This window comes from Lepidochelys kempii, chromosome 1, assembly GCF_965140265.1.
Source record: "Lepidochelys kempii isolate rLepKem1 chromosome 1, rLepKem1.hap2, whole genome shotgun sequence".
NCBI lineage: Eukaryota > Metazoa > Chordata > Testudines > Cheloniidae > Lepidochelys > Lepidochelys kempii.
Genome location: NC_133256.1, coordinates 74,646,164 through 74,662,284, shown reverse-complemented (window position 1 = coordinate 74,662,284; position 16,121 = coordinate 74,646,164). Strand labels below are relative to the sequence as shown.

Genomic DNA, 16,121 nt, shown 5'->3' with positions numbered 1-16,121 from the left:
TAATCATACTGATTAGTATCTTACCATGTGAGTAGGGTCATAGATCTCAATGGTATTACCGGTACAGAGTAGTGCTACTTAACATGAGTAACAGTGGCACAATACAGCAAGAAACATGTCTTGAGTTCTTAGACAGGTTTTAATCAACTTACTGTAGAGTTCAATCTAATTTTAGGAAAAGTAGTTTCCAATACACCATAGAAGAACAGTTTAACTAGTTTGGTTTTATTTACATAGGGCCAGATTGTGCCATTCTTAGTCATGTTAAACAGCACCTTACTCTGTAAATAGTCCATTCATCTCCAAGGACAATCACAGAATAAATTACCATTCAACATAGAAGTATCTGAATCTAGCACATATTTTTTTTTTCTGCTGCTGAAAAGATTGTTCAGATAAGAAGCTTGTATACAAGTTTTTAAGAGAACAGATTTTTTGTAAAGATGGACATGAGCTAATACCAAGGTTTTCATTAAGCTTGCAGCTTCCTTTCTTCTTGTTCAGATATGATCCAAAAACTGATACTTGGACAATGGTGGCTCCTTTGAGTATGCCTCGAGATGCAGTTGGTGTCTGTCTTCTTGGTGATAAATTATATGCAGTGGGTGGATATGATGGCCAGACATACCTGAACACTATGGAATCATATGACCCTCAAACTAATGAATGGACGCAGGTACTTATACACTCATTTTATTTTTTTCCACAATGCATTAACATTAGTAAGTAGCTGACGCTGCCATAGCTGTAAAATTATTCCTAATATTTTAACAACTATTATGATACGAGTTTCCCCAGAAGAAACAAAAGAAAAATGTTTCTCTTATGAAACCAAGAAGAGACAGATAAAGTAGTTGCTAAAATATTATCTAGCTATGCTTTTAATAACGTTTTTAGTCTGTCTGATTTTCAATTGAAATGCTATTTTCATTCTGAATTTTCAGTATATTGGTTGAAATTGAATTTGTAGTTGTTGAAAGTGGCTCTGCTGTTTCGTTTGGTGACAAATATGTCATGCAGATTTCTTGCTGGGAAAGCATTTTGTTTACTTTGTTTAGCATGTAGAGTTTTCTATTTATTCTCTCCTTCCATTGCCTTTGTCAAGGTTCCTTCCCCACTCTGAACTCTAGGGTACAGATGTGGGGACCTTCATGAAAAACCCCCTAAGCTTATTTTTACCAGCTTAGGTTAAAACTTCCCCAAGGTACAGACTATTTTACCTTTTGTCCCTGGACTTTATTGGTGCTACCACCAAGCGTCTAACAAATATAACAGGGAAAGAGCCCGCTTGGAAATGTCTTTCCCCCCAAAATCCCCCCAAGCCCTACACCCCCTTTCCTGGGAAAGGCTTGATAAAAATCCTCACCAATTTGCATAGGTGAACACAGACCCAAACCCTTGGATCTTAAGAACAATGAAAAAGCAATCAGGTTCTTAAAAGAAGAATTTTAATTAAAGAAAAAGTAAAAGAATCACCTCTGTAAAATCAGGATGGTAAATACCTTACAGGGTAATCAGATTCAAAACATAGAGAATCCCTCTAGGCAAACCCTTAAGTTACAAAAAGACACAAAAACAGGAATATACATTCCATTCAGCACAGCTTATTTTATCAGCCATTTAAACAAAACAGAATCTAACGCATATCTAACTAGATTGCTTACTAACTCTTTACGGGAGTTCTGACCTGCATTCCTGCTCTGGTCCCAGCAAAAGCATCCCACAGACAGAGAGGACCCTTTGTTCCTTCCTCCCCCCCCCACCAGCCTTGAAAGTATCTTGTCTCCTCATTGGTCATTTTGGTCAGGTGCCAGTGAAGTTATCTTAGCTTCTTAACCCTTTACAGGTGAAAGGGTTTTTCCTCTGGTCAGGAGGGATTTAAAGGTGTTTACCCTTCCCTTTATATTTATGACAGCCTTCATTTAATGGACACTGTGAAGTTCGCTGAATGCTGAAATATAAAAAATGTGACTTGGCATGTGGAATATACAACTGTGGTATGATGGGTGGAACTAAGATGTGGCAGAAGGAACATAGATTAGCGTGGTTTAGGAATGCCTGGAATATTTTGGAGACACATAGCAATGGCTTCCTAGTACATTTTTGAAAATCTCTGTTTCTTACCACTCTGTCTCTTTGTGTCATCACTTATTGCTAATGAAACCACAAGTGTATGATTTATTGATTATGCATCCTGTGATATGACAGGCCCATGCAAAAACATTTTTTTCTAAAAGGCATAAAGGTGTGCCAGTCCCCATAAAAAGCATGAGCAACTGGGTTTTGTAGAAGTCAGGAATAAGAGAGCTCTCTGATTTTTAGGTTTTTCTGGAGTAGCCATTATGACAGTGCTGGAACAATGAATGAACCACCTAATCTTCCACAGGCCTTGCTGTGGCAGCCCCACCCTTCTACAGCAACTAATTCTGTTTATGGGTTGAAATAGCAAGCTACAGCCCCATTATACTTGCCTAGGGAACAGGAATCAAGTTAAGAACACTTGTGCCACATGGTTTTGAAACCAGTAACCATGACTTTTATACATCTGACTCCTGCCTGCTTGGGATCTGACTGGAGACTTCCTCCACAGTATCCAGAATATGGAAGGCTTAGCAACTGTTCTCACCCCCTCACCCCCAACCCCAATCCCATGCAGCCTCACCAAATGAATCAGGTATTGCAGAAGTCTTGCTTCAACCCGCTGCATTGTGGGTTAATTTTACCCGAGGACAATCAATTTATGTGACTGTTGATATAGTTATCTTGGTAATTCTTTTTCCTGGTTAAAAGTCCCCATCACAAGTTGCTATGGAAAGCATGAGCAAAGTATCGCACAGTCTAGTAATCTGATAAATATGTGTGCCTCTGCATATATCAGTACACAGACACTTCTCTAGCTCTGGATTTTAAAAGATTATAAAAGAAGTATTGAACTATACACTTTAGGATTTCAGTGTCCTTTAGTGTAATTAAAAATAAATCTTATTGTCAACAAGCAAAATTAAATACCAAATGGTTTTTATTTTCCCATAGATGGATACAAGATTTATGTGGGTACTTCCCACTAATCCTCTTGGGAATGTCAGCCATAAATCCATTAGGACTTAATTCTACCACCTTTCCTCATCCTGTGTAGTATCTTTCCACTGAATGGGATTACTTGCCGAGTATAATAGACGTGAGGAAAAGGAGTAGAATATGGTCCTTAATTAATGAGGTGAGAATAGATTTTACTGTGTTCTTGTAAAAAGGAACAGAGAATCAGCATTATCTCTGAATTGCATATTGTTTTGATTTGTCATAACAACATGTCTTAAAGTCTGAAGGACTTATCCTGGCTCCAGGCCTTAGGAAGGATTTCTGGAACCACATGTTCTAGCCCCAGAGGAAGGGAGACTTTACTACAGGAAGTCAATGGTGTTCATTGGAATTTATCTTGCAGGAGAGGTGGAATTTTAAGGCTCCACAGTTCTACTCTAGGACTCCAGTACAAAGCATATTTCCTTAGGGAAGGATGAGATTTTGACCTATATCAGCACCTCAGCTTTTAACATTCTGGTCTTTTTTGTGGCTTTGCGTCTCATCTTTCAATTTCACCCTTAGTGGCCTTTGAAGAGTTATAATAGTTATGAACTCCACACAGGAATAATTGGAATATATATACTGCACTATACGTATAACAATGCTCTTCATTGTCCACTCAGAAAAAGTAGTGATAACACCAATAGTTCCCCAAGATTAAAATTGTAATAGTTTGGTTATGTACAATAGTAACGTTATAGAAAATCATGTACAAAGGTAATTTTCCTTATCCTTACTGCAGTGTAATCTTTTAGCTTTCTCAGTACCTTGTGGGTGCCAGGATGCTTATTAAAATATGTTTAAATAATGATTTTAGATTTTAAATATAATTTAAAAGTCTCATGAAATACTTTCTACTCCTCATTTTTCAGTTCTGCCCTTCATCTGTAGTTCTTATCATTTGGCCTGTGTTATACAGGAGGTCAGACTAGATTACCACAATGGTCCGTTCTGGCCTTGGAATCTATTGTTTAGTTCCATCAGAGTGAACGTAGAGTCATGTCTTTCCTGGTAATTATTGTCCTTAAAATTCTAGTGTCAAAGACTAATCTAAAGTGCATGATCAAGAAAGATAAGATGGTCTTTCTGTTGAGGTACTGGACTAAGAGTCAAAAGGTCTGTCTTTAATTCTAGGCTGTGACATACTTCCTCTGTGACCCTGGGCAACTTACTTATTCTCACTGTATCTCAGTTCCCTATCTGTAAAACACTTATTTTCTCCTGCTGTTTGTCTGTTTTATCTATTTAGTCATAAAGCTGATTCTGCCATCTTACTCATATTGCATAGCACCGTATTCCATCACGGAATACTCATGATGTTGGGGTTTGTATATTACATAAATTTAGCTGGCAGAACAAGTCCTCAACTGGACTCTCAAGTGTTACCCTAAAATGCCACAACATTTAAATCATTGAGACAAAATAGTGTTATTACAAGAATTTGTGGCAAGCACATAGTAGCAGAAGCTATGAGTCATCAATGTATCTAGCAGTTATTGCCAGTAAAACGTAACTTTTGGAAATACCACAGCAGTAGCCCGATCACTTTCTATCCTAAGTATAAATGGACAGTGGTATTGCAGATACCAGTTTGTGATAGCTGTGGGGAAATGTAAACATTGGTACACTGTGTTAAATGTCTTTCAAAAACAATTGAAAGCAAGTCAGTTCCATGGAAAATATTTCATGAAATATTTTATATACGATGCAAGAATAAGAGAAAAGCAGTTAATCAAAAGTAATCAAGAAGGGAGCTATCCCCTAAACCCAAAATGCTAGTTTTAAAAAAATGAATTATTTGTATTATAGTAGGACCTATAGCTCCCAGATGAGATCTGGGGCTCTGTACAATGTACAAACAAGAGATCATTCCTGCTCCAAAGAATTTACAACAAAACAGACAAAAAATTGCCCAAAATTACATAGAAAATAAATGGCAAAGCCTAGAATCAAACCCAACCTGTTGAGTTACAGTCTAGTGCCTAATCATAAAACCATACTTCATCCCTATCCTGCTTATACTTTTAACTAAGTACTGTATGGTAAAAGCAAGCAGTTAGAAAATTACAGTACTACGGTATCAGTGAGTTCTGTATACTTTTGGTAGTTCAGCTGCTATGTTGACAGTTCCTGAATAATATGTGCCACAATACTTCTGCCATTTCTTGCGAGACTTTCTGTTAATTTTAATCTTTTTTGTTATGCAGATGGCTTCCCTAAATATTGGAAGAGCTGGTGCCTGCATCGTAGTCATCAAGCAACCGTGACTTTTTCTGCACAGCTTTGGATTTTACTGACTGTGAAATGTTTATTTTTCTATCAGACAACAAGACTGATAACTCTGTGAAAAAAAGGATTTTCATAGTGAATACTCTGTTGATCACAAAGTTGAGAACATTTGAAAATGGGAAAGATTAAGGATTTATGCCCTGTCCAGTCATTAGAAACTGTTCACAGTCAGTGAACAAGAAAAAATCAGTCTGTTGTAGGAGCAAATGTATAAACATACAGTAGTAAGTTCAGGTACTGTTCTTGAGAATGTGTACTGCAGAGCTGCAGAATTGGAAGCACCCAGGGCTAGCTCTTCATAAGGAGCACAAGGGATATGAGAACAGTTTTCATGAAACACAGAGGGGTTTGACTGTGGAACCATCACAGCACATTCAGTTACTTTTTCAACTTTGGTTTTATTAAAAGGAGAAGTAGATATAATGTGATGTTTTTCTGTCAAGATCTTATCTTCAAAGGGGTCCTGGCTTTCCCTTTTAGACAAGCGGTTAGACAAGGAGAGGAAATTAGTTCTCATTAAAGTAAAGAGGAAAGGTTGAAAGGTCTGAATATTTCAGCACTCTTCCTCGTTCAAAATGATTAAGCTGCTTCTCTACAGTCTGTGGGGAAGTAAATGGAAAAAACAACAACAACAACAACACAATGCTTGTTTCAGTAACTTTGGACTGTCCCCCCCTGTCAGAGTTGGGAATCAGAGGTTGCACTGAAATTATATCCTAAGAATTAGCACAAACTCAATGCAGAAAGAAGAGCAAGCTTTTTAGCCCCATTGGGACTTTGTTGCAAAAAACATGAGTCCAAGAATATGTTTCATAAATCTATCTTAATCTTGTATTCAAATCAAGCATGTGGGTTCTGGTCACATTAAATGCTTTATGCATCTTCTGCATGTAGAACCCCTGGAAGCCTGGGTTTCCAGAAGAAGAAGAAGACAGCTACTTCTATTCTATTACATCATTTAACAGATGAAACATGACTCGGCAATGGAAAATGTGTTGACCTAATTTGACAGAAACCTCATTGCAGATAGACAAGGGGGATAAAGATGTCATTACATTTTCTTTTTTTCAAAACCACACATTCAACTTGGCCTGATTCTAGCTGCATAAAAGCCTTCCATTTTATTACTGAAAGTCAATGCAAGTAAGGGATGGATTAGAAATGTATGCTAGTAGAATAAGACAATATTAGACCATCATGAGCTAATGAATTCTGTATAGAAAATATACTAGACCCTTGTGTGCTTCCCGTTAAGGTTGATCAATTACAGTAATATAGCGATATCACGCTTTTGAGTCAGCAATAGTGTTGAGTTTGGTATTTTCTAATTGCTCAGTTGAATCAGTTTAAAACCTAATGGAGGGTGAGGATCCCAGAGATCATGGCATTCAAGGAGGCAGAGGAGCTGTGGGGAATGGGCCTACTGGTAGAGAACAATCTTTTTCTCTGGACCAATGCAGATCTATTCGGAAAAAAGTGTGTAGTTCCGTTACAGAAGTTACATAGTTCGTAACCGTTCAGAATGATTCTGACCTGGTTTGCCTTTAGCTGCTTGGAAGGCAATTCTGGCTGCAGACAAGAGTGTTTAGCATTTGGTCAGAATGGAAACCTTTGAGACCACTTGGGTTGCCAAGTGTATAACATTAGGTTTAGTTACATGTGGTTTAAAGACGTGCCCTTTGGTAAAGAGCTGCAGTGATAATGTCACTCTGTCACTGAGTGACCTGACCCAACATGGATGTCACTGTTTCCTGAGTATGTGATAGCATGAACCAACTTTCCAATCAAGGCATAGATGCTGGTTTGATCTTTGTGCTCTTCTCTGTGCTAGTGTGAAGGCAGTTGCAAATGTCTGAGTGTAAGCTCCACACAAACATTTGGCTCTTGAATTACAGTTAGTCTCAGTAGCTGGCAAGGCCAAGCAGTCTTTAAGGGTGGTATGAAACTAGAATCCTACAAGCTAAATTTAGGAATAAACCCCGGGGTTTTTTATGTGATTGTACTACCATTTACTGGGATTTAGAATGGGAAAAGGTGATGGTCTGGTGTTTTCCCACTCTTTTCCCCATCCAAAAAAGAGTTGATATATTCCAGCTTTTTTCTTTTGTCAAGCTATTTCACTTTTCAGCCAACAGTGGTGAGAAGTTGCAGTATGACATAGCTATATAAACAGTAAAACCTACCATTATTTGAATGAAAATTTATATAAATATTAAACTATTTCAGCTCAACTACCAAATGTACACCAATTGCAAGTAGTTTCCTTCTGTTTTACTAGTTGTAGGAACAGATAACTAGCAGGTTAAAGTGAAACTCATCCTGTGCACAGGGCCATCTCAGGGCCAGTAGATCACATAAATCACAATTAAGCCCTACTCTTAGGGTTTAGGTAGGATTTAAGTGGTGTATAACTCCTTTGCTGACCCTTGGTACAGGAGTAAATAGCATCCTGAATAATTTGAGATTTTAAATGAGGGTTTGAATTAATTCCATTTTCTAATAATATCTCAGTTCCCCTTAAGTGGATCAATTAGCTTGTTGTTATATCTACTTAACTGATGATATGGCTATTTGAAGGTAGGACAGGGAACAACCAAGTAAAATCAGAAATTCAAATATTTCATAATGCATACGTTTTTCTTTTTAAAAAAGGTTCCTTTTTCTGCTAGTAGTAGATAGAATATTATTAAAACAGAATTTTTGTCATATTAAAATCTGCATACTATACACCTAAATATGTGCTTTTAAAATAAAAATAATGAGATTTTTAAAAATACAACTTGGAAGCTAAAAATAAATAAAATTCCAAGTGCGCCTGTAGAGACAAACAAATGATCTTGCAAAGATCTTTTAAATTCAACCTCCACAATTTCCCCCAAAGTACTTTATATGCAGTATAGAATTGAAATATGAATAGCACCCCTGGATATTAACCTTCAGAAAAGAATGACCATACATTTACTCCAGATATGTTGAGTTTTGTATTGTAACTCTGCTTTGCTCATTTTTATCCATGATTTTTCTTATACCCTTTTGTACATTCCCTCTTTATTTTTTTCCATTATTTTCTTTTTTGTAATCTCTCTGTACTTTCTCTACTTGGCTAACTATTCTCTCATCCAAAATTGCAAGCTTTCTCCACTGTTACTTACTTACAACAAAGGTGGAAGACTGTGATTCTTGATCTATCTTTATTATACTTATACTCGTACAGTTCCATATACAATGTAGATTAAAGGCCAAAATTGACCCACCCTCAGTTTCTGTATGTCAGTACAGCTTTTTGACTTCAGAGTTGTTGCATGAATTTTATTAAGGGAGAAGAGTTTGGGTGGGATTTTTCAAAAGTTCTCAGTGTTGGCTTAACTCTGCTCTTGTTATGTCAATGGAAGTTTTGCATTTGACTTCAAAGGGAACAGAGTTAAGCCAACACTGAGTGCTTTTGTAAATCTTACCCTTAAGGTTTATAGTTCATATACCCCCAAAGAAAATAATCAGTTAGGGAATATGCTGGCTTTAAAGCTATTCATGTTAACTTGTGTTGAAGCAAACAGTAATAACTTTGAAGGAATAGTAGATGTGCCAATATATTTCAAAGGCCAGATCCTGCCTCCTTTATTCATGTTGAATAATACCTTTCTCTGCACGTAGTAGTAAGTAAGGTAAAGTAAAGTAGAGAAATTGCAGATTTAATCACATAGTGCAAAATGGAATTACTAACTGGTTAATTTGAAAAACAAAACAAAACACCCTCTTGCTTATGGAAAACAATAATTAAATATTTTAAAGTTGTTTTCAATTCTCTCTCTTTCCAATTGATTCGTATTTATTTAAATATAATAGGTTTACTTCCAAATTAATGCATTTTCCTAAGAATTTCTCACTTGCTGTATCACTCCATTTTAGGGATTTATTCTGCTATCCATCACCTTACTGTCTATCACAATCCCCTTGCATGGAATAGCACAATCCCTAGATGACTAAATAGAGACTGGAGTTAAGGGCCCAAGTTGCAGTGGGGGAGGTCTGGTTGGATATTAGGAAAAACTATTTCACGAGGAGGGTGGTGAAGCATTGGATTGTGTTACCTATGGAGGTGGTGGAATCTCCATGCTTAGAGGTTTTTAAGGCCTGACTTGACAAACCCCTCACTGGCACGATTTAGTGGGGGTTGGTCCTGCTTTGAGCAGGGGTTGGACTAGATGTCCTCCTGAGGTCTCTTCCAAACCTAATCTTCTATGATTCTATGAGTCTCTGGCTTTTCTGCCTTTATGGGGCTTTCCTCCTGTATTATTTATTCTCTTTTATTAATTATTTCCTTTATTGAGGATAATGTGCTCAGTGCTAAACAAAACACAGAGACAGACAGTCCCTGCTCCATAGAGCTTTTAAAAGACATGAAACAGAGAAGACAAGATGCAATGGGCACCACAAAAGAGAATAATTTGAGGAGTGAGGTATTATGGCGGTGGTTGTGTGTTGGTTGTTTATTAACTCATTGCTTGTAGGCGTCATAAAAGGATGGATAAGGAGTGATCTGAAAGGTTGCTTGGCAAACCAGGATTGAGAAACAATCTCATAGTAAACTCAGTTTTCCAAGAGAGGGTCCAATCCTGCAAGCGTTCTATCTATATAACATCAATTGATGCGGGCTCACAGGATTGGGATCTCTGTTAAATTACTGTATAGTCTGTCATATTGCTATTGCCGGTGGTGCATGCTATAATATTGATCACAGACCAATAGCTAAAGATCATGTTGGATTGTAGTTATCTAAATATGTTTTATTTGGGATATTTTTGGCTCAATTTGAATAGAAAGTCTGAAAATTAAAATAAGAACTTATACATAAATAGCTAGGAAACATAACACCAATCATTTTTTGTATTGGTGGTTTTCAATTTTTATGGCATTTCATCATTTATAATTCAATTGCTGAATCCTATCTCTTTAACATAATTTATATGTAAAATAATGATCTTTTTCTTTGATAATTACATAGAAGACAGATGCATAGTTACATATGAAACCTGTCAAAATATTAAAACATTTTAAGGTGATATTAAGGGAGTTGTCTCACTCATATTAGCATTAATTGGTACAAGGAAACTATTATGACTTGTATGTGAAAGATATATTGACTGCCTTTGTTTTTGTGTAAAAGAAAACAACTAAAACTCCATCAGATATTCAGTGTTTATATATGAATTCAAGTCAAATGTATCTAAAGAAAGCACTATATTAGATTCACTAAATCACTATGTTAGATTCACTTTCATTTCCAGTTACTGTAAATTAAACTTACTTCTCTTTTCCTATAATAAACATGCTAGTTAGAATTTTTACATACACTCACTATGCCAAATTCCTCCCTTAGGTACATTCAGATGATTCCCATTTACTTCAGTGGGAGTGACTCACAAGCAAAATTAGAATTGATGGCAAAATTAGAACTGTTAGACCACATACATGCTTTGATGCGCCTTGGCCAACACCAGCAAAGCTGTAGTTAAGTGAGAACTGTGGGCCACAGATCTTCTACCCTGCTTCCAGTGAATTCAGCTCCATTTAAACCGGCAGTACTCATACTCCTTAGGTCCCCCATGGACAGAGCTGTTAAGGAATCATTGCAGTACACAGTCTATACATACTGGTAAACCCACTGCCCCAGAATCCCACATTTTATTGAGACTACTTCAGCCTCTAGCAAGAATATTCTGAGGAGCGAATGGAGATGGGTGAGCTGTGTAGCTCCACGGAGGTCATAGTCAGGTCCATTTTTTTATTATTAAGCAGCAGGAAATATATCTAACTAAAAATTTATAGGGTATTTTAAGTAGGACTCATAATCTGCCCAAAGTTTGAGAACTTGAAACCCAGTCCCATGCCTGTATGGAGCTCCAGTGACTTAAGCCATGGTCTGTGCTGGTACAAAGCTTCTTCAGTATAGGTCTGATTGTGGGAACAGGGCCTACAGCTATTTCTACACCATTAATATTATGCCATGTCTCCACGAAATGCACCTACAGCCTGTTTTTGGCCCTATATGTTGAAAACCAGAAAGTACATCAAGGTCTAAGTACAGAGAGTTACAGTTCAACCCAATGTTCTTGTTATATTTCAGAGCCTGTATACCACTGTGCACATTTTATAACAGAATTATTTCTTAGAAGTACAGCAAGTATAATATTACAGCATACCACTAACTAGTTATTTATCTTAATAGATGTAAAAAGGTTTGAGAATGGCATAACCAAAACCACTTACTGTCCTCTTAAAAATATAAACCATTTTTCAAAACTTGATGGCACAAAACTTATGTGTTAACCTTTTGACAAAATTCTTCCCATATCACTGACCAATAACACACTACTTTAGGTTATTCATATTATGCCATGCCACTTTCTGCTATCTGTGTAATAAGTTTTAAAAGAGGTCATTTTAAAACATACAGGCCTAAATTTACAAAGATGTGTACCTAAATAGGTGTGCCCTTTTCCATGCTCCCAATGTAGGTGTGCACATCTCTGAAGTGTGTGCATTTGTATAGGTGCATACCTAAGTTTGTATTCAAAAGTGCAAGGGCACTTATGCACTCATGTCTTTGAAAATTTGAACCATCATCTTTACTACTTACATTTGAACCTTTTTCATACTGTGCGTGAAACAGGCATGCAATTAAATCAAAGTAATATTTGGACAGGTGTCAGTAAAATGAGTATCTCCTCCAACTTTAATGAAGGTTTGATTCAATATTAATTCTTTAATGTATTGAAGATGTAAAATACAGCATTAAATGTAAATTATACATCAATATGGGATGACTATAATAGGTAATATATGAGGGATAATATAGTGCAATTTAAAATATATATTAAATGTAATATGTACTTTAGAAAAATAGAGATTCATTACTTCCAAAAGTTCATTCACTGAAAAGTGTTTTATTTTCAACAGTAGCAGTCAGATTTTGGGGGAATAACTTTGCAACCAGTTTGTTGGCTCATAAATGTGTAGACTATTTGCATTTTTAGCGCTGTGTGTTCTTGTGGTGATGCATAAAAATGCATGTAAGATAGGTATTTGACCTGGCTCTTTGACCACATCAGGAGGAAAATAGTTATTTATCCCATAGCTATCTTTAAAATCTGTGTTGAAAGACAGTGGCTCAAAATCCATTCTAGAAGTCTGGTAGCTTGTTTTAAAAATTGGGACTGCTGAATTCTGGGCAAGTTTTACACCCACTGATTCAAGTAAAACAACAAGCTCTGAGCTATGTGGACACAAGCACTAGATTAGAATAGATTCTTAATATGTAAGTATAACTTCAGAACTATCCCTGATTTTAAAAAATTAATGAACCACACAATGTCTGTTCACTCCACTCTGATTTATATGAGAAAATCAAAAATATACAACAGAATAGTTATTCTTCAGCTTTATTCTCAGTCTCTAATAAAAAGCTGATCGAATTACTGTAACTTTAAATCCCATTGCCAATCCCCTCATTATAGTACTTCTGCATAATGCATGAAGGTTAGATCCGCTCAGGGGCATAGAGGCTGAAGGTCCGCAAAGCTACAATGGTTTTCTTATGCTGGGGGAGACCAGTGTTGGACAGCTGAAGAATAGAATGTAGCTATCTAGTCCAAAATTATGTGTATTTAATATTCACAAACCCCTATGTGGGGCTGCACAGGAGTGTCCGCTCTATTCTAGACCAAGGGTTGGAATAGTGGTTGTGAAAGGGCTGTGGGGCTGTCCCATCTCAATCCCGCACAACTTCTACATAGCTCTCCTTACAAAGGGCTTGATTGTACAAGAGAAATTGCAGATGTTCAGTACCTCTCATGATCAGGACCATAACTTATTTGTTCAGGTTTGGTCAGGTCAAGGAAAGGCACTTAAGTTAGGAAACATTCACCTTGGTCCTCAGATGAGAGATACAGTGAGCATGAGTTCTGAGAATGAAATCACCTTCTGTCTAAGACTGGTGTGATATGAGCTACGCCTATAAAAAATCATCTTTCAGAGGGCCTCCTGTGAGACAGAAATTATCGTTTGTGAATCATTAGAGTGAGTAATTTGTTCTATAAGCAAGACCTACAGAAACTGGTGTTGCTCGTCAGAGGTAATAAGAGGTTCACCTGCAGTAATTTCCATAGCTTAATGAGGGTGGTTTTTTTTTTAATTTTTAGCAGTGCCATAGCTTTGAAAGCATGTCTGTGTAGACTTATACAGCACTATCATGTAGTTGCAGAGTAGGGATGTTGATCTCTACATGAAGGTATACAGTGTGGGAACTGTGACTATCCAATAATGTTGGTACAAACTGAGACTCATATTCTTCCTGATTAAGTCACGGATGTGAGAATTGTGTGTGGAAAAATATGGACACCTTCAGATCTGAGAGTTTAGACTAAATGATGCATTCTTTTGCCTGAGACAAAGAACAGGGGAAGAGGGTGTCATCCTCACATAGTGACAAATGGAATGCCCGTTTTCATCCGTTAAAGCTCATTGTTTATTGAGCACATTGTTTATTGAGCTAGATGCACAAAGGAGGCTGTGAGTCCTTCAATGGGCTTGCAGTCCAAGGCCCTGATCCTGTGTGAGCTCTGGAGTCACTGAAATAATTGATTTCTGAAGATTTAGAGCCTCACAGAATCAGGTCCTAAGATAAAACAAAACAGCACAGACTGTTAGATGCAAGATGCAGGCCTGAAGCTGAGAAAGAGGAAAATGTTTCAGTTGTCTGGAGATTTGTTGTTTGTATATATAGAATATCAGGATTGGAAGGGACCTCATGAGGTCATCTAGTCCAGCCCCCTGCTCAAAGCAGGGCCAAATCCCCAAGTTTTGCCCCAGATCACTAAATGGCCCCCTCAAGGATTGAACTCACAACTTTGGGTTTAGCAGGCCAATGCTCAAAACACTGAGCTATGACTCCCCCCTTGTATGTTTTACCGGAGGATTGGAATGAAGGCAGGGTGGTCATCTGTTGCACAAGAAGAGAGAGACTTGTAATTGTAAAAACAGGATGGAAGAATAACCATCCATTTCTTTCAACTTTTGACATCTAGAGTCTGGTAGATATTTGGAAAGACTCCCATTAAAAGAGATATTGTCATGTTAAAAATATTGTCCCTTCCATCTTCTCAGACAGATGACATTAAAACTAGGTAGATCTCTGACAGGAAGTATGAAAGTGTGCGTTTGGGGGAAGGAGAAGTTCAACTCACAGTGGCATTGGTTTTGCAGATGGAGAGGAGGCAGAATATGCACATAGCCTCCTATCCTAACCAAGCCTGACAGGGATTCCACTCAGAAGTTAACACCAACAATCATCTTCTACTTTGAACGAAACCACTTTCATTCTCTGCAGCCGAACACCATTATGATCTTCAGAGGGCTTAGAGTAGTGTCTGAAATCAATGTCTGGTCTTTTCCAGTTCCCTCAGCATGATCTCCTTCACCAGACATCCCGTCTCTACACTCAAATGCTGTAGCAGGAGTTTGGATCACACAAGAGCAAGGGCAACATTTTCAAACTCTGGAGTCTGCAGTTAGAACTAAACAAATCTGGATTTAGTTGTCTATCTACATTTGTATATGGTCAGTCATCACTATAATATCTGAGCACCTAAAAATAAGTGTCCTGATTTTCAGAAACATTGTGAACCTGCAATTTCCAATAAAGTAAGACAAGTTGTGGTGAGCTCAGCATGTCTGAAAATAAGGCACTTATTTTGGAGCCTAAATATAAATTTAAACATGCAAACTTGAAAATTTGTATCTTAATGATCAACTTATTTTAGTAGACCACTAAGCTCCTTTCTCTAATGAGACCGACAATTTTTTGGAACATTGTCCATAAATTTGTGTGCCAATTTGTGTGATCCTCCTAAAACAGATTCAGCCTCTGCTTTGGTTACCTGTGGGGGAAGAGGGGTTGTTCATATTATCTTTGCCATAGAGGGAGCAAGGTTTATAGCATACAATGAATTCCTCACCAATGCTACTTCATGTGATGATGTATTGAAGTATGTAAGAAACAAAATCTTTGTATGGTATAAACAACTTTTGAAATAACTGAACCATTGTGAAGCTAAAAATAGATATACTGTATTTTGTTATTGCTTTGATGTAATCATCACCTGTCTCTTTCTTTTGATGAAACATTAGTTTAATCCGAAATAAGATAAATTGATTTCATTGAGTGTTGTAGATTCTCAGTACCACTAGGAAAAAAAACCAGGTCATTTGCTTTGGCTACCTACATGTAGATTTGGGTGCTTAACTTTAGGCTTCCAAGTTTGAAAATGTGGGCATGTATGCTTTATTTATATATTTATTAAATTATACTTTTTTTAACAAAGTGCCATAGATTTGGATGGTACTTCACAGGCAAATAAAATGGCGGGTTTCTGCTATAAGGCACTTACAAGCTAAATGTAATTTATTTATAAACCTGCTGTATGGCAGAAATGTATTTAAGCTATGTTCGGTTGTGTTTAGCAGCCACTAGGGTTGCAGAGTGTGATACGTGATCAAATAGAAACAAAAAATATGGAACCAAGATTGTCATTGTTTCTGACATTCTTTCATGATTGTGCACAAAAATACACCTTGCCTGATTTTGTTCTTATTCATACGATTATATATCAGGGGTAAATCCACTAAATTTAGTGGATTTACACTGCTTTAAGATTAGACTCATGCCATTAGGGCACAACTAAGGCCATATCCAC

General features: G+C 37.1%; 1 protein-coding gene across 2 annotated transcripts in view; it reads left to right on the top strand.

Moving 5' to 3' along the window:
• Positions 1–5,679, top strand: part of KLHL1 (kelch like family member 1) — a 430,372-nt gene extending 424,693 nt beyond the window's left edge. For both annotated transcript variants that reach the window (XM_073346360.1, XM_073346365.1), the window contains exons 10-11: positions 505–676; positions 5,289–5,679. In XM_073346360.1, coding sequence (XP_073202461.1) covers positions 505–676; positions 5,289–5,348 — 232 coding nt within the window. In that variant the 3' untranslated portion in view covers positions 5,349–5,679. The remainder of the gene's footprint in view (positions 1–504; positions 677–5,288) is intronic.
• The last annotated feature ends 10,442 nt before the right edge of the window (positions 5,680–16,121 follow it).